The sequence below is a fragment of the Aulonocara sp. 'chitande type north' Nkhata Bay genome, linkage group LG3 (assembly GCF_057382095.1).
Source record: "Aulonocara sp. 'chitande type north' Nkhata Bay isolate Kocher_YH1m ecotype deep benthic linkage group LG3, A_spYH_male_GT1.1, whole genome shotgun sequence".
Classification (NCBI taxonomy): Eukaryota; Metazoa; Chordata; class Actinopteri; order Cichliformes; family Cichlidae; genus Aulonocara; species Aulonocara sp. 'chitande type north' Nkhata Bay.
The window spans coordinates 13,022,083-13,047,804 of NC_141346.1; the positions used below are offsets into that span (position 1 = coordinate 13,022,083).

Genomic DNA, 25,722 nt, shown 5'->3' on the forward strand with positions numbered 1-25,722 from the left:
TGATGTAGTCAGTATTTAAAGTCAGGCTCTGTTATTGACTGAAAACTCCGACAGACTCAGACATTTAGAACAAACTAAGAGTCGGATCAGCACAAATACTGACACAGAGATGGCTGCTGGCACTGCGCTGCTCTGCTGCACTTTGCTGTTTGTCCTTGTCTTCGTCTCTGCAGGTGAGATTGTGGTGTGAGAGCTTTCTCTCACACATTATGTTCACTTATTATCAGCACATGTTGTTGTTCTGTGGAAGCTAACATCTTGTAGTTTCTGACACTTTGCATGTTTAGCATGAGGCTAAAATTCCCCCTCAGTGGGTCACTGGTGACCTGCTGGATGTTCAGAGGTTCATTAAATCCAACATGACTAAAAACTCAAATGTCAAAGGAAATAAACAAAATAGGTTCTCTCTGAGATAACAAGAAGTACAGGAGGATTATTTTCATCTGGATTCAGTTTGTCTGTGTGTGTGAAGGAGACCCCAGGCACGAACTTTAAACTCAGCTTTAGACTCAGGTTGTTTGTTAGTCATTGACAATACCAACAAACGCAGACATTTATAACAATCTCAGTGTCGGAGCAGCAGAAGATAACACGCTTACAATCTGTAACATGTCTACTGCTCTGCTTAACTTTCCCATTTCAGCCTTTTCGTGAGATTTAGATGTTAGAAAGCAGTGTAGAACTGGATCAGCAGCTCCTGTGGAAGACTGTACTTCCTCAGTTGTCTCAGGAAGTACATCCTCTGCTGGGTCTTTTTGAGGATGGAGGAGATGTTGGTCTCCCACCTCAGGTCATAGGAGATGGTGGTAAGAACTTGAAGATCTCCACAGTCGACACAGGGCTGTCTGATATGGTGAGGGGGAGCAGAGTTGAGGGATGTCTCCTGAAGTCCACTGTCATCTCTACAGTCTTAAGAGTGTTCAGCTCCAGATTGTGCTGACTGCACCAGAGTACCAGCCGCTCAACTTCCTGCCGGTATGCAGACTCATCACCATCCTGAATGAGGCCAATGACAGTGGTGTCATCTGCAAACTTTAGGAGTTTGACAGCCAAGTTCTTGGAGGTGCAGTCGTTAGTGTAGAGGGAGAACAGCAGTGGTGAGAGGACACATCCTTGAGGGGCACCAATACTGAGGGACCGGGTTTCAGAGGTGATCTCCCCCAGCCTCACTTGTTGCTTTCTGTCTGTCAGGAAGCTGGTGATCCACTGACAGGTAGCTGGTGACACGCTGAGCTGGGAGAGTTTGGAGGAGAGAAGTTCAGGCACAATGGTGTTAAAAGCCGAACTAAAGTCCACAAACAGGACCCTGGCATAAGTTCCCGAGTGGTTTAGGCATTGCAACATGTAATGCAGCCCCATGTTACTACATCATCCACCGACCTGTTTGCCCAGTAGGCAAACTGCAACTGGTGGCCTGTAATGTCCTTCAGATGGGCTAACATCAGATGTTCAAAGGATTTCATGACCACGTACATCAACGCGACAGGTCTATAATTATTCAGTCCTGTAATGGCAGGTTTCTTGGGGACCGGGATGATGGTGGAGGGTTTGAAGCAGGAGGGAACTTCACACAGCTCCAGGGATCTGTTGAAGATGCGAGTAAAGATGGGAGCCAACTGCTCAGCACAGGTTTTGAGGCAGGAGGGTGAAACACAGTCTGGTCCGTGGCTTTCCTAGGCTTCTGTTTCTGAAACAATCGGCTCACATCCTGAGTGTATATTCTGAGTTTTAGGGGGCAGGAAAGGGGGGTGAGAGGTGTGATGAAGGTCATTGAGTCAGGATTGGGGAGGGTGATGGTGGTTAGATGGTATTAACTAACAGATAATTTTTGTATTGGTCCAGCTTGTATGTGTAGGACATACAAGGCTGGGTATACTTAATATCTGTTATCCACCTGTGACAGACACAAAGAAGTGTAATGTGTGTGTCAGTGTGATGTGTTGTAGTTTCAGGAGTCTGTATACAGCTACAACACATTATGTTCACTTATTATCAGCACATGTTGTTGTTCTGTGGAAGCTAACATCTTGTAGTTTCTGACACTTTGCATGTTTAGCCTGAGGCTAAAATTCCCCCTCAGTGGGTCACTGGTGACCTGGTGGATGTTCAGAGGTTCATTAAATCCAACATGACTAAAAACTCAAATGTCAAAGGAAATAAACAAAATATTTAAAGTCAATCATTCTGACCATAATTGTACTTTGACCTAGAGCAGGGCGATATGGCCAAAAATATTTATCACGATATACATTTGAAAATTTGCGATAACGATATAACTGACGATATAATTGATGCGAGACAAAATACAACTCCACAACATTACTAGCGCAAAAAGACAACCTTCCATTTATTTTCACTTAAACAAGAAGCTGGTTTTTATGTACATTAAAGCTTTATAAAAATGTAACAGTGCAAATGCAAATTCCTTGCTGAAAGTTTAACTAAAAGGCATTTCCAGTAGAAATGGGCTGACATATCCTGAGCATAACCATGTATAATATCCACTGAAGTTAAAAAGAGGTGCTTTGCAACATTAAACTGCAGTGTGCAGTACGTATTTTTCGGACCATAAGGTGCACGGGATTATAAGGCACATTAAGCGAAACAAAGCAGTCAGATAAATCAAACTTTATTCAACTCATTCTTGCTTCCTCCACTTCTGTACCATTGATTCATTAATGTTGAATTCTCTGGCAGCTGCTCTATTCCCATGTTGTTGCAGTATATTAATGACTAACCTCGTATTGCGGATGGATTATCTCAGTTGTTCTCCTGACTGAAGTTTGGTCCGTTTACAGCATCCTGCCATGCGACTGAATTTGTCTCTAACTATCAGGAACCTTAACGTTAACTTTTATAAGTGGAAAAGTGTTAGTGTTCGTCCTCCAGCTTCACTGTTTATGTTATGCTAACATAGCTGTGTCGCTAGCGATCACGTAGCACATCATTATATACCAGCTAGCCCAACTTCAGTAACCCTACAAATGTCACTGCTGTTTAGTTTCCTGTCTTCATTTATGTTGGAAGTGATAGCAGAGCTGTACATTTGAATTTTTTCAGAAATCTCTCAGTCAGAACATGCAATATCATGCTTAGGTAACTAGCGAAACTAGCGAGCTAACTTCCGCTAGCTAACTTCCTGCTAACTTCTAACTCGTTAAATGTAATAAATTTTGTTTTCATGGATGCCTGGAAGTTAAACTTCATAGTTACACCTGGTAAAGCAGCAATGCTGATCGTTTTATTAAAGATGAAAGAATTTAGACAGTTTTTAACTCTCAGTGATGCTGCAGTGTTGTTTGACCTGAAGTATACGGAGTTTAGGACACAGATTACTCCCAGATTTAAGAGCATCTTAGTCCGACAAATACGACAATAACGACAGCCGCTTGCATGTTCTGCAAAAAAATGTGCTTTGTCGTGTATCTGACGGACAAACACCAAACCAGTTCCACATCACTGAAGTTGCACCATTTTTTACAAACCAATTCTGGTTCATTTGTTTCACTCAACAATCGGCCATGTGCGTATGAAAACAAAGGAACTGCGCATGCGCGTTTTACTCATATTCTATCACGATATTTCATTTTCCTATCGTTGCCTAACATTATACCGGTATTACCGTGAACGGTATAATATGGCCCAGCCCTACTTTGACCTTTAACCTCTCTGCTCTGTGTTGTTTCCTCTTTCAGACCATAAATTCATCACAGCTAAGTCTGGACAGAACGTCCCTCTGACATGTCGAGCTCCAAACAGCAACATCACAGTTGTAAAGTGGAGCAGAGCTGACCTGGAGTCACAAAATGTTCTTTTCTATTGGACTCGTGACTTTGTTCCAGTCAACCAGCATCCATCTTTTAAGAACCGGGTGGATCTGCAGGACAAACAGATGAAGGATGGAGACGTGTCTTTGATTCTGAAGGATGTGACGATTCATGATGAAGGAAGATATGAATGTGGTGTCTTAATGGAAGAAGCAATATCATGGGAGCTCACCATCATCTACCTGAGTGTTGATCCTCCAGGTAAGTGAGTATTGAGTAGGACGATCCAACTGTCACAGGCTGGGTCTCTGACCCAGCATTTTGAGTTTTATTTTTGTAATTTTTGAAGTTTTCATGTTAGTTTGGCGATTATAAGTTTGCGTGTTATTCTTATTTAGGGTTTAGTGGATGTTTAGGTTTGTGATTATTTATCATCTGTCTCCTTGGTTTCTGTGTTTGGGTTCTTGTCTACTCTGTCATGTGTTTTAGGTCTGTTAAGCTTGTGTTGTCTAAGTCTTCATGTTTCCTGTTTTATTTTGTGTTCTGTGTTCATGTAGTTAGTTTTACTTTCCCCTGTGTCATTATGTTTCATTTTGGTCAGCTGTGTCCTCATGCGTCTTTACTTCCCCTGATCACCTCATGTGTGTATCAGGGGCGGAGCGTGGGGGTGGCTTACTGGGCTTAAACCCAGGTTGTTTTGTCAGAAGCCTGGGGTCTTTTGGAGTGTAATTTTTTCATAGTTAGATGCCTGGCTGACAACTGTATAAAACAAAAAGTGCACACAATATTCGAAGCACATAGTGCACACTGTGGGAATTTAGGACTGTGCGTGAATCCCCCCCTGATATTGGTATGATCCGAGCTCAGGCACTAAGCGACTGAGCAAGAGGGCGGGGCAGCTGCTGCCTGTGAGTGCGCTGTTGGAGAAACGGAGCCAGCCATACTAAGGAGAGCTTAAGTTTGACCAGGTACCAACGCAAATCATTCATACCGTACAAATAATGTAAATATGACGGTGCATCACGAAAGATTGATATCAAACTGATCACTTGACCCATATTACGTTACTTGCTCTTCAAGTGAATCAACAAATGACGAAATGAAAAGCCGAACAAATGCTATTTTTTTAGAGAGTCTTAGCTTACGTGTGTTTATTTCATATTTTCAGTTCTTACCCTCCCCGACTAAATCGGTTTCAGTTATGTACTGAAATATAAGAATGGACATTAGAGGGTTCTTTCAAAGAAAAAACTCAGGTAAATGTTATTTTATATATTATGCTTTGTATGTTGTTCCCCCGGATAAACTGGAGGAGGTGGCTGGGGAGAGGGAGGTCTGGGCCTCTTTGCTTAGGCTGCTGCCCCCGCGACCCGGCCTCGGATAAAGCGGATGAAGATGGATGGATGGATGTTGTTCAGTATATTTCTATGCAAAACAAGAGGGATTTCAGTACACAGCAGTATATTCACATTTGTAACCAGATATTTACACTTTAGGGAGAAAACATAAAACATTTTTACTGCACAACATCAATTTAGAGTAAACTTTTGTTTTAGATAAATATTGAAATATATTTTGAATTAGTTAAATGTCAGAATAAAGAGAGACAGAGCTGTCTATTTTTATCACTTTTCATCAAATTTAGGAGCACATATACACTAAGTTTGTTAATTAATAAGAAACTCCAGACGATTCCATTCTGAGCTGAAGAAGCTTCTGATAGGTTAGTAGAGTCCATGTGAGTAAACTGGTGGCACAGCTGTGGATGCATATAAGGCAAAACACAGAGCCTGTTTCTGTGACATGGGAAAATCAAGAGATGTCAACCAAAACACCAGGAACAGAATTGTGGAGCTCCATAAGTGTGGCTCAATTTTGAATACAATTTGGTGCCATTTGCAATTAAGAAATACAGATAGTTTCTGTCTTTACTCTTAAAGTTAACAAATATGTTTTTATATTTATCAATCTAAAAAAAAACATTTAGTCTGATTTGATGTTACAATTAAAAAAGTGTTTTTATCTGAAGAGTTTGTAAATATCTGGTTTCAACTGTATATTTGATGATTGTCAGCACAAAGAGAGAGAGAGAGGAACAGAACAGAGATGAACAAGAGCAGGTGAGACAGACATTTTAGTCAAATGGTTGTTTACCAAAAGTATCACCAAGGTCCTCATGTATCTCATACCTAGTGTTTCTTTTTAGGTTTGTTATTTTTCAATTTCTATATTCATTAAGTTCTGCAGGCTTGTTTGGACAACAAGGCTAAATAATTATATAAACGTTCTGATTGTGGTTCTGTCTTGGTTAAGTCCCAAGTAGTCCTGATTTTGAACTGTTGTAGTCCAGTTTTAATTCCGGATCAGTTCTGGGTCTGGTTGAATTGGGGTTTAGTCCTCGTGTCTTGATACAGCCCCGACTTTGTTCTGCCTTGCTGCTTAATTAAAAAGCTAGTTTAAGGTGTCCAGTTCAGTGTTGCATTGGCTGTATTAAATCTCCTACCTCTTTTCACAGTTTCCCAGTCAAGTCAAAAGAAGTCATAGTTTTTATGTTGTCTAGTCATAGTTTCAAGTCAAAGTCATAGTCGTAGTTTCCCAGTTTACGTTCAGGTTTCCCCTCAGTTAAGCCTTGTGAAAAAAACAAAAAAACAAAAAAACAAAACACGAGTTTTCAGCCCTAAATAAAGGCTCGTCTTTTGTTAAGTCCAATTTTGTCTCCTGGTCTCTGTCTGGACATGGGCCCTCTATCCTCTCCACACGCCTGTGACACCAACGTAGCAAACATCTCCCTGAAGCCTCTTCCTTAGAGACCAAAGGTTGGATCAGAGCGAGCAGCTGAAAGGACACATCTATGAATGCAGTCAGAGACTTTCTCACAACCTCACACTTCATCTGGTCACATTTACACTCAGGTTCTCTGTTAGTCACTGACAATACCAACAGACTCAGACATTTATAACAACCTGAGTGTCAGAGCTGCAAAATAACACGCAGATAACACGCTTACAATCTGTAACATGTGTATTCCTCTGTTTGACTTTCCTGTTTCAGCCTTTTGATGAGATTTAGATGTTAGAAAGCAAATGATGCTTAAAGAGGAATAGAATGTATGAGCCTGGTTGACATGTTAACAATATTATCTAACAAATATTTTCATATTAGTCCAGTTTGTGTGAGAAGGACATACAAGGCTGGGTGGACACTTAACATGTGTAATCCAGCTGTGACAGACACAAAGAAGTGTAATGTGTGTGTCAGTGTGATGTGTTGTAGTTTCAGGAGTCAGTATACAGCTACAACACATTATGTTCACTTATTATCAGCACATGTTGTTGTTCTGTGGAAGCTAACATCTTGTAGTTTCTGACACTTTGCATGTTTAGCCTGAGGCTAAAATTCCCCCTCAGTGGGTCACTGGTGACCTGCTGGATGTTCAGAGGTTCATTAAATCCAACATGACTAAAAACTCAAATGTCAAAGGAAATAAACAAAATATTTAAAGTCAATCATTCTGATCATAGTTGTACTTTGACCTTTAACCTCTCTGCTCTGTGTTGTTTCCTCTTTCAGACCATAAATTCATTACAGCTGAGTCTGGACAGGACGTCACTCTGACATGTCGAGCTCCAATTAACAAGATCAAAGTTGTAAAGTGGAGCAGAGCTGACCTGGAAGATGAATATGTGCTTTTGTACATGAATCAGCACTTTTTTCCAGAGTACCAGCATCCATCTTTTAAGAACCGGGTGGATCTGCAGGACAGACAGATGAAGGATGGAGACATGTCTTTGATTCTGAAGGATGTGACGATTAATGATGAAGGAGCATACGTGTGTCGAGTCAGCGTGGAAGAAAAACACTCATGGAAACTCAGCATCATCTACCTTCGTGTTGTTCCTCCAGGTGAGTGAGTAGAGTTGAGTGTGTGTGTGATCAGAGGTGAAGCTGCTTCCTGGTTGTTGATGTGTGTTTGTTGTATGGATGAGCTGGTGGATGTCAGAGGTAAACAGATGTTTCTCCAGCTGTTGTCTTTGTGGCTGGTAGTCTAGAGTTGTAGAGCAGCATTGTTTGGTTAGAGCAGAAACAAAGACATTTATGAATCAGTCTCTTCTTCTCTTGCTCTCTAACTCGTCTGTAAACATGTGTGGGGAAACTCAATGTTAAAGCCTACAGCTGGAGGGGGAGGGGAGGGGTGAAGCTGGTAGTTGTGAGTCTGTGAAAGTGAATCCTGCCGCTGCCATAGCTGCTGAAAACGTACTTGGTGCAGACACAAAACGTCCATCAGCTTCAAAGTGTGTCAGAAAAATGTCCACATGGTGACTGATGGATGAGAGAGGTCCCATTGTTGTTTTTGTGCACAAATCATTGAACAACACAAACACTTAGAGCTGCTTTCAGTGCTGCCTGTTTTGTTACTGCACACATTTCTGATGGTCCTACAGTCCAACGTAGCAAACGTCTCCCTGAAGCCTCTTCTTAGAGACCAAAGGTTGGATCAGAGCGAGCAGCTGAAAGGACACATCTATGAATGCAGTCAGAGACTTTCTCACAACCTCACACTTCATCTGGTCACATTTACACTCAGCTTTAGAGTCAGGCTGTAGTCACTGAGACTACAGACACACACATTTTTAATAAGCTAAGTAGTTTCAGAAGTCAGTGTACAGCTACAAAGCTTTTTGTTCAGTGTATACAAACAGCTGTAGCTACAGAAAAGGCAGCATGCAGAGACTCACAGTGTCTTATTCAGCAAAAGAATTGATGTTACAATCCCTGATAATGCATTGCTTCAAATGGAGAAAGTCTTGAGGGATGGCTGCTATGAGGAAACGTGGACCACAAACCAACCCACTTAGTCAGAAGGAACAACTCATATGGCTCCTACACCTTCCTTGATTAGATTCAGGGATTAGAAATCTGACCTAGATTATAATATTAAAATTTTAGGACACATCAGCAGTAGTAAACCTTAGATTCATCCGGTGTTTGGGCTATTATCACTAGACACCCTCATCCCAGGTGGCCCTGCCTGGGTTGACTTCTGAGGACCTGGTTGTGTCTCCATGTGTATCTGCCTTGAGTAAGGCTAGTCCTACAACCAACAGAGATGTGCTTGAGTGTTGCTGGGACTGTAAACGGGGAGCAAGATGGGTTATTTCCAACACACAACTACAGATTTATGGGGGAAGGCAGCACATCATATGTGGCTCGGATGATGAAACTTAGCCTATTATCCTCCATTCCCCAGATTTCTTCCAGATTCATCCTGGACCCTGCTTGGCCAATGCTACAGCTCTGGCATATCTGGCTGTTTCCTCCTGTTGACACAGGAGAAGTAATCTGATTGGCATGGTGGTATGTTTGAAGCAGGTCCCTTGTGTAGCGCTGGAACCCAGTCACGATGTGTTTCATCCATTTCATAGGCTGGTTTGCTAAAATAATGCCAAATAATTAGCAACTCTATAAATAGAAGGTAGTTCTGCAAAATCACTCAGTAGGATGTTTGTTCTAATCTGCTATGAGCTCAGAGCGCATAGAAAATAAAACTAATAGGCTATAAAGAGAGATATGAACATATTTAGAACTTACCGGAATGAAAATGTCTGGAGCACCAACAGATATCTGGAGATGGAAGAGAACTGGATATCAGCTCGTCTCACAGCTGCTATCCAGGCTGGACGCCTTCGTTTGGTAACATCGATACACGAGCCGCCTCGTGTTGCTTCCAGGTTGGGAAAGAATGAAAAGACAAACCCTTTTCAAGCTTATTCTCTTGCCGGTCGTGTGATCGAACATTGCAGCCGACCACACAGCAAATATGAACGGTGGCTGTTGTGTGTGCCTTCGCTCCTTTTTCGCTTGCGCTTTGTTTAGACCCCCAAAATGGCGGATCGGGCCAAAATCCTTTCCACGCCCACCCCCGTGACATCACGCTCCAAAGCCCTATTATAGTGAGAGGGGTGCTTTCTCTCACTGATTATGTTTACTTTTATCACATGTTAGCACATGTTTTTGTTCTGTGGAAGCTAACATCTTGTAGTTTCTGACACTTTGCATGTTTAGCAAGAGGCTAAAATTCACCCTCAGTGGGTCACTGGTGACCTGCTGGTAAGGCTGTGCGATATGACCAAAATCTGATAACCCGATATAAGACATTTATTGTCCTGACAACGATATATATCCCAAAAATGTTAAATTTTCTCTCAATTCAGTGAATCTCAGATCAACTCGACTTGCATGAAGTGTTTTCAGCTGGGTGTACCTGGAGTCAAGGGTTTTGACCAAAGCATGAAGCTATACATTTGTAGACATTGAAATGGTTGCTTTTTTCTTTGTCAGTGTTTATTACACGGCGTGTAAGGTTCTAAGGTTTATTTTTTAGCACCTGACGTTTTTTTTTTTGCTTCTCATCCGTAAACACTCTGCATACTATTTCATGTGATTCATTTTATTTTGAAAAATCTCAATAGGATCTTCAGCTTTATTGTGAAAGGTTTATGTGGAAAACAAACAGGCGGACGGCGGAGGCACGCGAGTGTTGTTGCTAACGACAATACATAAAAGCAGTCGCTTGTCTGTCTGTAGTGTGGTTATTTTAAATATAAGAGAAAGAGAGAATTTTAAGAAATGAATTCTACAGTGACCATCAAAACGATGAAAAAAATATTGCCGCAAACAGTTTATTTTGCGACGCCATGAAGCAAGGGATAGAGTAATATGAAACGATAGACCTTTTTACATTGTCATCTGTTGGGATTTAAATATATAATCATAATACTTATTTGCTGATTAGATTGTTTTATGAGAGGCCCAGACTTGACTAGGTCACAGGCTGACAGGAAACTGCATGTTTTTGTAGAATATGAGGAGCTGCAGGCAGAAAGTGAAACTAAGTAGAGTGTTTGATCAAAACGTAAAGTGTGTGTGACGTCTAAAGGAAGAATATAAATAATCAGGCTTCCTGTTTTCTGTCTGAGACTTCGGCTGGCGTGTCTGTGTGCTCAGTCTCCATATTCCGGAATATGTAAAATTAAAGATCATTTTTTAAGTTGGACCACTTTGAGCTGTGTCTTTCTTGGCCGTTGAAGAATACAAAGAACTGGATTTAATACATCCGATATATATTTTTTATATCGAACAGCCCTACCTGGTGGATGTTCAGAGGTTCATGAAAACCAGCATTACTAAAAACTCAAATGTCAAAGGAAGCTACATAATTGTACTTTGACCTTTAACCTCTCTGCTCTGTGTTGTTTCCTCTTTCAGACCCCAAAATTCTCACAGCTGAGTCTGGACAGGACGTCAGTCTCCCATGTCGAGCTCCAAACAGCAACATCAGAGTTGTACAGTGGAACAAAGCTTATCTGAAGTCAGGAAATGTCCTTTCATACCGGAATGGTCAATTTGTTCCAATTTTCCAGCATCCATCTTTTAAGAACCGGGTGGATCTGCAGGACAGACAGATGAAGGATGGAGACGTGTCTTTGATTCTGAAGGATGTGACGATTAATGACACTGGAGCATACATGTGTGGTGTCAGCATGGCAGAAAAACACTCATGGGAGCCCATTAACATTGTTTATCTGATTGTTGTTGATCCTCCAGGTGAGTGAGTAGAGTTGAGTGTGTGTGATCAGAGGTGAAGCTGCTTCCTGGTTGTTGATGTTTGTTTGTTGTATGGATGAGCTGGTGGATGTCAGAGGTAGACAGATGTTTCTCCAGCTGTTGTCTTTGTGGCTGGTAGTCTAGAGTTGTAGAGCAGCATTGTTTGGTTAGAGCAGAAACAAAGACATTTATGAATCCGTCTCTTCTTCTCTTGCTCTCTAACTCATCTGTAAACATGTGTGGGGAAACTCAATGTTAAAGCCTACAGCTGGAGGGGGAGGGGAGGGGTGAAGCTGGTGGTTGTGAGTCTGTGAAAGTGAATCTCTGCAGGTGAGATTGAACTAAACTGAGTTTAGAAGTGATCTGAGAAGTACAGGAGGATTATTTTCATCTGGATTCAGTTTATCTGTTTGTGTGAAGGAGACACGAGGCTGAGTGGACACTTAACATCTGTAATCCAGCTGTGACAGAGACAAAGAAGTGTAATGTGTGTGTCAGTGTGATGTGTTGTAGTGTCAGGAGTCAGGATGCAGCTACAAAGCTTCTTGATCAGTGTATACAAACAGCTGTAGCTCCATAAAGGCAGCATGCAGAGACTCACAGTGTCTTAAAATGAGAGGCTGCTTTCTCTCACACATTATGTTCACTTATTATCAGCACATTTGGCTCGGTCATGGGGAATGAGACAAGATGCAGAAAATACTTTTTCTGTGAGGTTGTTTTATTCTTCAACTGTACTCAGAAAAGCACAGTTTAACATTTAACATTTAAGTTGAACTATTCCACTGGCTCAGCCTAAAACTGTCTTTCAGGATCTGTGACAACAGTAAACAGTAGGGGTGCAACGATGTACAAATTTCACGGTTCAGTTCGGTTCGATACTTTGGTGTCACAGTTCGATATTTTTTCGATACAAAATAATGTTCATGCTGGTTTAATTAGTCATTTATTAAGATTATAAATATATATTTTTAACTCAAAAGTATAGTTTTTAAATTTAATGTTGCTGAATCAACAAAACAATAAAATAAAATGAATCTATCTGATCGAGAAATCACTCATCTTTGGAAAAGAGAGTTTATTACAGAGAAATGGCTCTTTCCAAAATAAAAGCTATACTATACGCTTCTTCTGGGCTATATTCTCAGCAGCATATTAAACATATCAGGTCCCCATAAGGAGAATCGTGTGCTAACGGCTGTCTAAATGACTCGGGTAAAGTTTGTAGCATGCATGCTTGTTGTTTTTGTCTGCTTCCACTTGTCTTTGCACTAGGATGATGTCGGCGTCAATGTGCAGTCATATTCGTTTTGTTCCCACTAGTGCTGTCAGCGTAAATCTCGTTAAAATGACATTAACATCATAACGCTGCAAATCTCAGTTAACGAGTTTCTGCAGATCGCCCCGTGCGTGGGGCTGGACGGCGTAAACATTTTAATGAACTAACTGTGCTAATGCACTAGTCCCCACCAATTGAGCATTGCATGGCACATCCGACATACTGTTTTACTTTTGTCCATGACGCGCTTACCTTCAGGTTCATACTTCACATGAAAACCAAGATAGTTCCAAACGCCAGATCTGAATGAGGATGGGGGAGGTTCAGTTTCGGGTAGCGTTGAGGCAGTTGCCATGTTGCAACGAGCTTAGCTTCTGTCTCGCTAGCTTACGCTGTGCTCAGTGGATCTGCACTCGACAGTGCAGCCTAGGCAGAGTAGTCAAACACAGATCCACTGAGTGCTCAACACAGACAGCATCGTCAGAAGAAAAGTTGATAAAATGTGCGCTCTGGCTTCAAGTGGCTCTTAAAGGGACAGTATACCCCCAAAACGCAAGGTCTACTCATCACCATGACAACTCTACAAACAGACCTCTCGTAGACAGGCAAATAGTTAAAAACACAACATAACCTTTTTTAAATGCTTTTTATGTTAATTTGTCTACACATGTTGTTGTTCTGTGGAAGCTAACATCTTGTAGTTTCTGACACTTTGCATGTTTAGCATGAGGCTAAAATTCCCCCTCAGTGGGTCACTGGTGACCTGCTGGATGTTCAGAGGTTCATTAAATCCAACATGACTAAAAACTCATATGTCAAAAGAAATGAACAAAATATTTAAAGTAAGTCATTCTGATCATAATTGTACTTTGACCTTTAACCTCTCTGCTCTGTGTTGTTTCCTCTTTCAGACCCCAAAATTCTCAAAACTGAGTCTGGACAGAACGTCACTCTCCCATGTCGAGCTCCAAACAGCAAAATTACAGCTGTAAATTGGACCAAAGCTGATCTAAAGTCAGGAAATGTCCTTTCATACCAGAATGGTCAATTTGTTCCAATTTTCCAGCATCCATCTTTTAAGAACCGGGTGTATCTACGGGACAGACAGATGAAGGATGGAGACGTGTCTTTGATTCTGAAGGATGTGACGATTAATGACACTGGAGCATACGTGTGTGGTGTCAGTGTGGCAGAAAAAGACTCATGGGAGCCCATCAACATTGTTTACCTGAGTGTTACAGGTGAGTGAGTAGAGCTGAGTGTGTGTGTGAGTCTGTGAAAGTGAATCCTGCGGTGCCATAGCTGGTGAAAACGTACTTAGTGCAGACACAAAACGTCCATCAGCTTCAAAGTGTGTCAGAAAAATGTCCACATGGTGACTGATGGATGAGAGAGGTCCCATTGTTGTTGTTGTGCACAAATCATTGAACAACACAAACACTTAGAGCTGCTTTCAGTGCTGCCTGTTTTGTTACTGCACAAAACAGGCTCAATGACAGTAACGTATTCTGAATACTTTGGATTACTTAATATATTATCATGCTTTTTACAACTACATGAATGTACTATTGCTGTGTGATTTATTACTGTTTGTTACAGGCCTTCTATAGGGTCTGTTTATAAACAGAAAAGCAGAGTTTGGAGACATGAGTTGCGCTCGGTCTGCAGGCTCTTCCTTCGTCTGATTTATTAACTGAATTGCACTGTGTTCTTTTCTGTTCATTTAGACACACACATTTCTCTTTTAACACCAAAAACACATTCAATCAGGTCCATATGTTCAACTGTTCAACTGGTTTTTCTCACAAGTATACACTTACAAAATAATTGTCTTTTATCCTTATTTACAATAAATCTGTAATTACATTCTGCTGCTGTTCAGCATCAATAACATTTCTGTGCAGTACTGTTAACACTGCGATTAACCCGCTTATAGTACTATTGTAACCTATTTGTATTTTAACAGATTCAAATATCTAATGCATTTACAAACAATAAATAAACATTTTGTATAGAAACAGTACACACCAGACTATTTACATTTGACACATAACAAGTAGGAAATGGGTTAGGTTGGAATAATCATAATCAGCTGTAATTTCCAATAACGTCAGGATAAAAGAGATGTGCCTAGGAGCTACATTTGTCACAAAATAAAACAGGTAATAAGACCAGCTACCTCTTTAGACTACAAGTGGAATCGTGGCAACTCACACTTTTCCACTCCCCTTTTTTTCCCTTCCTCACTCACAGACACATAACGAGTATGGCAGTCCATTCTCCCTGCAGCACGGACTACTGCCCATGAGGCTACATTCTTTAGGGCGATGCCTGTAACACTCTGCCTATTGCTTTCATATTAAAAAATTTGTTTGAATAATAATTTTTTAAATTATTTCTTCATGTCATTATGCGGTCCGTAAATAGAGATGACATGGGCCACGAGATTGAGACACAGGCATTAGGGCCTCTTAATGCATGTTTTGTTTGGATTTCCACTGGTGTTGAATTATCAAAAATAGAGAGGGCATAGCCTAACATATGAAACAGGAAAAGACCGCCAAGTAATCCATTTATTTCAACTGAGTATCTGCATTGTAAAAGCCACCCTTTAAAATAGTAACTGTAACGGAATACAGTTACTCATATTTAGTATTTAAAATGCGTAACTCCGGTACATGTATTCCGTTACTCCCCAACACTGCTTGTTCATGAATTGCTAATCACACAAATCACAGTAGTCATAAAGAAATCATCCTGGAAAACACTGTTTTATATTAAAGCTGACCTCCCCTTTTTGACACATGGTTTCCCCCATGTGTCAATTCACCAGAACTAGAAGAATAAAAAGGAAAAAGGTTAGTTACATTATTTCCCAACCAACATCAGAAATTTTCCTCTGAAGTAGCTTTGCGCCACGCCTGTAAACCCGTGTTAGAAAATAAAATCAGTATGAATTTCATGTTAAGTATGTCTAACTCCTGGCTCCGCCTGGAGCTTGCATCCACACCACGACTGCCTCAAAACAAACTCTGTGAGTTCATATGAGCTTCACATATGCAAACACCTGGAGGTCAGAAGAGTAATGAGGCATCCGACACTACAGTCACCAGTTTGTGTTGTGCAATTTATTTCCCCAGAAAATTAAACCACTACTGTTGCCATAATTTGCCCAAATCCTAGATCATCCCATATGTTTATGCCAACACATTATACATTGTGACTGTTCTTTAAATACGTCATTCACTTGTTTAATGCTATGAGCTCAGCGACACGAGATAAATAGTGATATAATAATACATAGTACAATAAAACTTCCTGTAATTACTGCACATTCTGCTTTATTAAACCTATGTCTGTCTGCTGGATGCCAAATCCCCCAGATGGACTCTTAGAGTAAAAACAACATTAGAGTCCTGGATGTCAGGCCTGGATAAACAGATTCCAGAGGTGCTGCTGTAAATCATGAAGTTAACAATTTGCTGCTGCTGTGAAAGGAGTGACACTGGTTTCAACACAGTATATTTTCACATTACATTTTCCTCCCTGTAACATGACATTTTCCAACAATACAGTGTCATACCATAACTAACCACGCAGCCAGTAAGAACACCGTTTCCTTCACAAAAAATCAGTAGCAAAGATAAGTGGCAACTAAAGTCTGCAGGGCCCACAAGCTGATGTGAACCTAGGATGTTGCCTTAATTTTCCTCCTCCTGTAAAAAAAACCCAAAACAAAATAAAACCTACATACATGCACCCCTTTCCCACTGTCTGGGTGGAGCAGGTGCAATCTTGCGTATCAGTATCAAGTCAGTCAAACTTTTGTCCCCATTGTAGAGTTGGATGTCTCGAGACCGGTCACTTTTACGTGGTCTTGGTCTTCTCTTGGTCTCAACAGACTTTGGTCTTGGTCTTGGATCACTCTGTCTTGTCTTGGTTTCACTGTCTGGGTCTCGCTGTCTCAGATCGACATAGTGGTCGCGAGATTTGGAGTTGACAATATCCATGACAAACAACGTAACGTTCGATAATGTGTCATGCGCAAAAGCATCAGCTCTAAGAGCCGTGCTTAGAGAGTGCTTTATAGTGAATCAGAAGAGTCGACTCGCATTGAGCGAGAGACGGCTCCTCACTTAATTTCCTTTCGCTGCTCAGCTCTCACACAGCTCAGCTATGCTCCAATCCCTCCATATTGTGGCCAGTCACATGCGAGGATATAGGATAATATCATTGTGTGAAAAACAGAGAGGGTGAGAGATGCGACAGTCAAGTTGAGTGTGCGTCCTCTCAGTACACGAGTGAGGGCTGTGCGAGTGCATTGCAAAAACACACAAATATGCCTGAAACCCGTAAACGAAGCAGCATCTGGCTGCAGTTTAAAGACGTTTTTGTCTCTGTCTGTCTTGGTCTTGGTATTGTCTTGGTTTAGGCGGTCTTGACTACAAACAACCCCATTGTTAACCCAATCAGTCCCCTCATGTTTATTGCTGGCTGCAGAACTTCTCGTGCCACTGAAGTTTCCACTGCCAGCAATATGATGTAATTACAAAAGTTTTTTTTAAAACAATTCTTTATAATTTTAGAATAGATTGAATCGTTACAATCATTTTAGACACAGGGACATACCATCTGATGTGGTCAGTGTCCCAGATGCCTTTCGAATTATGTGACAACCCCTTGGTTTCGATTTACGAAAATTTTCGACTTACGAAAGACCCTCGGGAACAGATTAATTTCGTAAATTGGGGTTCCACTGTAATAAAACAAAACCCAATAATCTGAGAAAAATCTCGGCCCAATCATTCATCCTACACACATCAGCCGATTTCCATCGAGCTGTGAACACACACACTCTCACTCCCTGTTACACAACAACAACAACAACAATCTTTATTTATAGAGCACATTAAAAGCCAGGGGCATGCCAAAGTGCTTTACATAAAACAATAAAACAATAAAATGATTTACACTAAAACATCGGAGTCCTATAAGTGTGGGATTATGTTCACAGGTAAAAACCACTAATAAGAATAAACTATAGCACACAGCTATAGCAGAGTAAAGCTGTACCATCAAACAGTGATAGAAAACATTGACAGCGCAGGACAACGCAAAACAACCAGACACATTAATAGAATAACTCACTAGAAGCGAGGCGAGAATTTAACTAGTAGAAAAAGCAAGTTCAAACAAATATGTTTTAAGCCGTGATTTAAAAGATTGAATAGAATCAGACGCCCGGATGCCAATCGGGAGATTGTTCCACAGCTCAGGTGCAGCTAGAGCAAACGCTCGATCACCTCTAGACTTCAAGCGAGATCTGGGCTGAACCAACAATGACTGTGAGGAAGATCTTAAGGCCCTCGTAGGAAGATATGAATTTAAGAGTTCCTTAAGATAACTTGGCCCTGTGTTATTAGTAATTTTAAAAGTAAACAACAGAATTTTAAATTGAATACGAAATTTCACAGGCAACCAGTGCAGATCAGCAAGGACGGGAGTGATGTGAGCAAACTTCTTAGTTTTAGTTAGAATGCGTGCAGCGGCATTCTGGACTGTCTGTAATCTATGTAAAAGGGTAGAGTGGAGACCATAATAAAGTGAATTACAGTAATCTAGTCTTGACGTTACAAAGGCATGGATAAGCTTTTCCAAGTCATTGTGCGGGATGTAGTGTTTGGCCTTGGAAATAAGGCGAAGTTGGTAGAAACTAGATCTGACGACAGCGGATACTTGTTTATCAAGTTTAAATGAGCTGTCAAGTAGCACACCCAAATTCCTAACAGTGTCAGGGAAAGAACTAGTGAGGAAGCCAAAAGCATCATGAAGTTTGGCACGAAGAGCGTCACTGCCAAAGATCATAATTTCAGTTTTCTTATCGTTAAGGATAAGAAAATTTGCCAGAAGCCATTGCTTGACCTCACACATGCACTCTCGAAAGTTACTCACGGACATAGCTAGATCATCATTCAGCTCAAAATAGATCTGGATGTCATCGGCATAATAGTGAAAGGCAATGTGGTATTTCTCAAAAATGACACTTAAAGGAAGCATATACAGTGAGAACAGGGTAGGGCCTAACACAGATCCCTGGGGGACACCACAGCAACACACACACACTTCTTCTCACTGCATTCCTCAGTTTTTCTTAAAGTTCACACTACTCTATTCAACAAACACCTTTCCTTAAACCACAACTTCATATAGTGCACTGGATGTTTTCTTCTTTCTTTTTTTTTACACACCCTCTGGAGCGCTCTCACTCTATGGCGAGGACGATCTCCCCAGGCTGAACCCCAGGCTTATAACTGTGACTTCCTGTTTATCTGGCTGAGGCAGCTCTTACTACGCATTTTATGACAGGCATACCCCCACTGTCAATAAATTCCTCACTCTATGCATTTACACACCAAAGTTTACAGCTAAACTAACTCATTTGGCATGTCAGACGTCAGGGTTTAGCAACTTAATCTCATTCTTGAGAGTTTTAAGATGCCGTGTGATCAAACTGCATATTTCAGAGTTGCCTTTTATTGTGGGCAGCACACCTGTGCAATACACAATATTCATGCTTTCTAATCAGCACCTTGAAATGCCACACGTGTGAGGTGGGGTGGATTATGTCAGCAAACGAGAAGTTCTCACTAATACAATATCTTATAGTAATGGGTCCTTTGTGTATGTAGAAAATGTTTCAGATCTTTAAGTTCAGCTCATGAAAAATGGGAGCAAAAACAAAAGTGTTGCGTTTATATCCGGTTGTTCAGTCTGACGTCACTAGCCGTGTCTGGGTCTAAACTCCGCTGCAGGTCCATATATCAAACGATCACTATGGCATTACTGAGAGTTGAAAAACTGTCTAAAGTCTTTCATCTTTAATAAAATGATCAGCGTTCTGCTCTACCAGGTGTAACAATTGAGTTTAACATCCAGGCATCCATGAAAACGGAATTTATGACATTTAACGGAGTTAGAAGTTAGCAGGGAGTTAGCTCGCTAGCTTCTATCTAAATACAATATAGCATGTCCTGACTGCAGGGTTTTGGAAACAAATTAAAACGTACAGCTCTGTTATCACTTCCAACATAAATGAAGTAAGTAAGTAAGTAAAATGTATTTATATAGCACATTTCACAGATAAAAATCACAAAGTGCTTTACAATAAGATCAGACATACAAGTTAAAATTAATTAAAAGCCTGTTTGTATAAAAATGTCTTCAGCTGCTTTTTAAAGGAGTCAGTAGAGTCTAGACAGCGTAAAGACAACAGCAGAGAGTTCCACAGCCTAGGTGCCAGTGCCTGAAAAGCCCGATCCCCACGTGTTTTAAACCTAGTACGTGGGACCACCAGTAGCCTTTGACTTGAAGACCTAAGTGCTCGGGATGAAGCATGAGGTTTCAACAGGTCAGAGATATACTGGGGAGCTTCACCGTGCAGAGCTCTAAAAGTTACAACTAAAATTTTAAAATGAACCCTAAAATTTACAGGCAACCAATGAAGAGAAGCCAAAACTGGAGTAATGTGTGACCTCTAGTTTGTACCAGTTAAAAGTCTTGCCGCTGCATTCTGTACAGACTGAAGGCGATCCAGAGCTGTTTTGTTGAGACACGTAAAAAGACCGTTACAATAATCCAAACAAGAAGAGATAAAAGCATGAATAATCATCTCAAGTTCTGCCTTTGACACCAGCAGCCTGAGTTTAGAAATGTTTCTTAGATGATAAAAACAGTTCCGGACAAGTTGTTTAGAGTGTTTCTCAGGAGACATTGAACTGTCAAATATAACACCTAAAAATGAAGGCAGAAAGCTAAACAGCAGTGATGTTTGTAGGGTTACTGAAGTTGGGCTAGCTGGTATATAATGATGTGCTACGTGACCGCTAGCGACACAGCTACGTTAGCATAATATAAACAAGCTAACTTTTTTTCCACTCGATAAAAGTTACCGTGAGTGTTCTCGGTGGTCAGGAACAAATGTAATCGCATGGCAGGATGCTGTAAAAGGACCAAACTTCAGCCAGGAGAACAACTGAGATAATCCATCCACAATATGAGGTTAGTCATTCATATACTGCTGCATGGGCTGGGCTGTAGTTACATCCTAAGGTTTTAAAAACTGAGCTTAAATAAATGATTAGCGGTAATAAAAGCCGAGGGAGGTCAACAGTGATCACTGACATGACATTAAACATGTTAACAACACAAAAGTCATATTAAACGCAGACTACTTTAGGCCCGGAAGTAGGATTCCTCACGTCATCACTGAACAATCGGATTCAGGAGTGCACATAAGTGGTCCGCAGGTGCATTTCAAAATAAAAGGCACGCACCAGATAAGAAGTTGCAACGCGTGTTTGCGTACATAAGATTTTCCGGAGGACAGACATTTGTTTAGAACTCTTAAAGATTTACTTTGAAAGCGCATGCACATCTGCGGACCACTTATGTACCACTTATGTTACCCTGTTTATATTTTTGTTCAGTGTATATACAATAGAATAAGTACTATACAAATAGAATAAAATACTTTGTTACATAGAGAAAACTGCACTTGGTGTGCCACTGCACATTAAGGAGAAAGGGCGAGATTTACATTTGTGTATGGGATGTGTGTGTGTGTGTGTGTCTGTCAGCACGTGTGTGGTCATCTGCAGAGACCATGTTGTAGAGTCTGACAGCAGTGGGGAGGAAAGACCTGCGAAAGCTCTCCGTCTCACATCGTGGGTGCCGCAACCACTGAAGGAGCTGCTCAGTGCTGTCAGAGTCTCCTTCATGAGGCAGAGACAGCTTAGTCACCATTCTCCTGTCACTCACCACCTCCACTGGGTCCAGAGGGCATCCTAGATCAGAGCTGGCCCTCCGGATCAGCCTGTTCAGTCTCTTCCTGTCCCCAGCAGAGATGCTGCCATCCCAGCAGACCACACCGTAAAAGATAGCTGAGGGCACCACAGAGTCACAGCTATGGGTAATTTAGAGTTTCCAATTAACCCCACTATTTAATTAATCCCCACTAAGTGCATGTCTTTGGACTGTTGGAGGAAGCCGGAGTATCTGGAGGGAACCCTCGCAAACATGGGGAAAACATGCAAACATGCATCTGATGGTGGAATTGAACTCAGGACTTTCTTGGTGGTTAGCATTGGTGTTGTGAGGCAACAATGCTAACCACCATGCCACTGTGCAAAGTTAAATTAATTAATTTTATTCATTCACAGTTGAGAACAAACAAGCTAACTTATTATTCACAGTAAATTCCATAAAAGCCTCAATTCAGTTTGTTTGTGTAACTGAATTAAATAGTGCAAATTTTACAGAAATGAATTCAGAAATGAATTCAATAATGTTAATGATGAGTTAATGATCACACTGAGCTCTCTGAGAGTTGGGAAAGTCATCTTTTAGCTATATTTTTGAAAGCAGTCTGTCAGTTCTCACTATTTTATTTATTATTATTATTATCTTATTATTTGAAGTGCTTCATACATAAAGGTTGTAAATTGTGTACAGTGTAGTTTGGTTGGTGTGACAGAGCTGTTATCATCGAATCTGAACAGGTTCAGATGTTTCAGCCTCATAATAAATAAACACATTTTCAGAGACTCGAGGATTTGACCTTCCAAAAGTCTCAAACATGTTTTAATGAGCTCTCACAGATCTGCAGTCAAACAGGTCAAATTATATAGAACAGCTGGATGAAACAAACATGACCTCTGACCTCGAAGGAGCTGTCAGACCTGTTAAGTTGTAATTTTATTTTCATTTTTTTCTTTTATGGTAAAAACAAGATGGAGGCTTCAGTTTTGGTCAGATCATGTGTTTCCTGTTTTTAAATTAAACGCACAGAAAATCCCCCAGTATAAACATTTTCTCACTTAATACATATTGTGAATGAATTTATTAACCTAGTCTTCTGAACTAGATGAGGAAAATAATTCTATTCTATTATTCACTCATCACCTACCTGACAGCTGACACCTGTTTCTCACCTGCAGATCAGTCGGGAAGATATCCGGTATGGATGATAGTTTTTCTGGGAATTCTTCTTCTTCTTCCTCTTATTATTATTTTATGGATATAGGCAAAAATACAAAAACAGAGAATCAAACGTCGCAAACAGGTATGAGGTTCTGCAAAGTTTTCAAAGCCGAATTCTGAGTCTCCGCCTGCTGTTCCAAGAAGTCACAGTTACTGAAGAAAGAAAGATGATCAAGGACAGAAAAAACTGATGATGCTGATCTTCGTCTTCAGTCTCCACAGCTGAACTGTGAATCAGGCGATCTGAGGACAGACATAAATAATCTCTTCTGAACATCCATCAGACGGCTGAATATATTAAACATCTCTGCTGATCATCATGTTCAGACACAGACCAACAGTGTGTGTCTGTGCTGTCAGTGACTCTGAACTACAGTTTATTCATCTTCAGGCTGTTCATGAGATTTACTGACACAAAGTCAAACTGTGTTACAAACACACATGAATTTCTGATCTCAGAGTCAGTGAGTGTTGGAGCTTCAGGTTAGGCAAATTAACTATTTTATGTTGGTGTGATTGTTTATTAGCTTCATGTGACTTTTTCTTCTTTAAGTACAGTCCACTGGAAAACACTTTGTATAAAAATCATCTCTTTGGCTGACATTGTTTTTAGTTTGTAAACCAATCTTACCCAGTTTAACAGATTGTACAAACTGTTAACGTCTCTCTCTGATCCTGCACTGAGAAGTTTGACAACCTCTTCAACTTTTCTTTAACATGACACACTGTTCAGCTCAGATTTAAACTGCTTTGACCTTTGACACCAGCAAAACATCCTGAACAACTTTGCTGGGTTGAGACCTGATTACTTTTCATAAACAGACCCATGAGACTCAAAAATATGAAACATATTTTCACATTTTATACTGTTGTATAGATGATGCAAACTTTTGTACACTGATGCTCTTTTGGGTGAAGTTTGACTCATTTGTTTAGATGGATTTTCAGATCCACCAGTTTGGCTCAAGTTAGAAACATTGTGATTTTAGGGAAAATTGCCACTCATAATGTATAAATATACACATCATGTTTGTGTGGATTTGTAATGAGACAGCAGTGTCGGAGGTCACAGTCATCCTGTTGCCCACAGAAACAGACTGTGAATTAGTAAAGTAACACATGGAGTGCATGAGGAACAAAGGTCATACATGTATCTCCTGAAGTGGATTCTGGGTCTCTGACTTCCTCCCACAGTCCAAAGACATCAACGGGTGTTTTTTATTTATCCGTGTATGCTGTGTGTTAATGTGTGGTTCCTACAGAACTTAATGGTCAGTAACACTAACATGTAAACATGAGTGCATCACATCAGCACATGAAAGAACAACAGTGTGGCATTAATATTACAGCAGTGAGGACAGTGTGATGAACTGATGCTCTGATCTCTGGTCTGACCAAAGCTTTAACTCCAAACATCTCTCCACTGTTAGAGCTTCTGCACTGTTTCAGGTTCAAATCATGGTTCATATTTTCATGGCCTGATGGTGTGACGCCTCCACCTACATCACTGAACTGCTCCACTTCTGTACTCTTCTCTCTGTGGCCTTCTTGAAACATCCTCTTGGTGTTTGTGGGGTTTTTCTCAGTTCATGTGTGCCTTATAAGAGTTTGTTTTTTAAAGACAATGACAATCAGTGAATTCCTTCTGTGATTGAATGAAATATGAGCACTATGTAAGTGTGTAAGTGTTAATAAAGATTTACATGTACCTGTTGAATTCTCTTTTCATTGTTTTTGTCCCTCCAATAACAGACAAACCTCTGTTTCTGAAGTGCCTTAGAGCAACGTCTTCCTCTGTAACTGAATGCTGTGGGTAAACATGTCTTTACTTCTGTGCCTGAAAACAACATCTCCCTGTAGAAAGTGAAGGCTGAGCTCACTCAGATCACTCAGTCAGATCAACTGAGCTTAGAAATAAACTGATTTGTTGATTTTACAATGCTGTGATTGCAGCTATTCCACAACTCTCTCTGTTAATGGTACACATGGCCACTGATTAAATGGTCATTGATCAATCATCATTATTCTTTCGGATAGCGATTGAGATTGTGGATAGAAGTGGCAGAAATGGGCTTCCTCCAAAGAGTGGTTGGCCTCTGCCTTAGAGATAGGGTGAGCAGTTTGGCTATTGGAGGGGCTCAGGGTAGAGCTGCTGCTCCTTCACATCGAAAGAAACCAGTTGAGGTGGTTTGGGCATCTGACGAGGATGCCTCCTGGGTGAATTGTTCCATGCATGTCCCACAAGAAGGAATCGAATGGAACTGAAGAAATCACTTGGAAGAGTGACAAAGCATTTCTCCAATTGAATGCGTCCAGATAAACAGAATCAACCTTTTGTGACACTTTTATAATGTTCAACATGATTACTAACAGATAACACACCCAGTGTACTAAACTCACTGTGTGCAGGACTTTGTTTGGTGTTTACATAAATGGTAAATGGTCTGTATTTTATATAACGCTTTACTAGTCCCTATGGACCCCAAAGCGCTTTACACTATATTCAGTCATCCACCCAGTCACACACTGGTGATGGCAAGGCAGACATACATTGTAGCCACAGCGGCCCTGGGGCGCACTGACAGAGGCAAAATGAAAACAAACTACAAACTGCTGAGCTGTTGAACAGCTGATCCAGCCTTTAGTCTGAGCTGCAGTCAGTCACACAAACAGACTGAACAGGGTGTGTTCTGTGCAGCACCTGCATGTAAAACAGAAGCAAAGCTGTTCCTGTGAAATGAAAGTGAAAGCCCCTCTGAGCGTCTCCCTGTAGAAAATGGAGGCTGAGCTCAGTCAGATCACTCAGCCTGCAGACAAATGGAGGCGTGTTTGAGACGTGCAGATAAACACTCAGCTTTGTGTCGTCCTCTAAGGGCTCAGGGCCGTCCTGTTGTCATGTTATCACAAGCATGACAACATGCGTCTCAGTCCTCAGAGTCCTCTGCACAGTGCTCAGGGATTTTCCTCATCTTTCATATTGTGTGCCTGTTTGAATTCAAGCATCATCGTCTACAACTGGACACCCAGCTCTAT

General features: G+C 40.8%; 1 protein-coding gene and 1 long non-coding RNA gene across 3 annotated transcripts in view; both read left to right on the plus strand.

Moving 5' to 3' along the window:
- LOC147334032 (polymeric immunoglobulin receptor-like) lies at positions 1-24,386 on the plus strand. The gene is made up of 6 exons (XM_086286518.1): positions 1-173; positions 3,696-4,028; positions 7,338-7,670; positions 11,034-11,372; positions 13,563-13,892; positions 21,288-24,386. Exons 1-6 carry the CDS (start codon positions 110-112, stop codon positions 21,320-21,322), a joined length of 1,434 nt encoding a protein of 477 aa, XP_086142644.1. The 5' UTR covers positions 1-109; the 3' UTR covers positions 21,323-24,386.
- Positions 1-25,722, plus strand: part of LOC147334029 (uncharacterized) — a 111,742-nt gene that overhangs the window by 27,322 nt on the left and 58,698 nt on the right. The window lies entirely within an intron of this gene.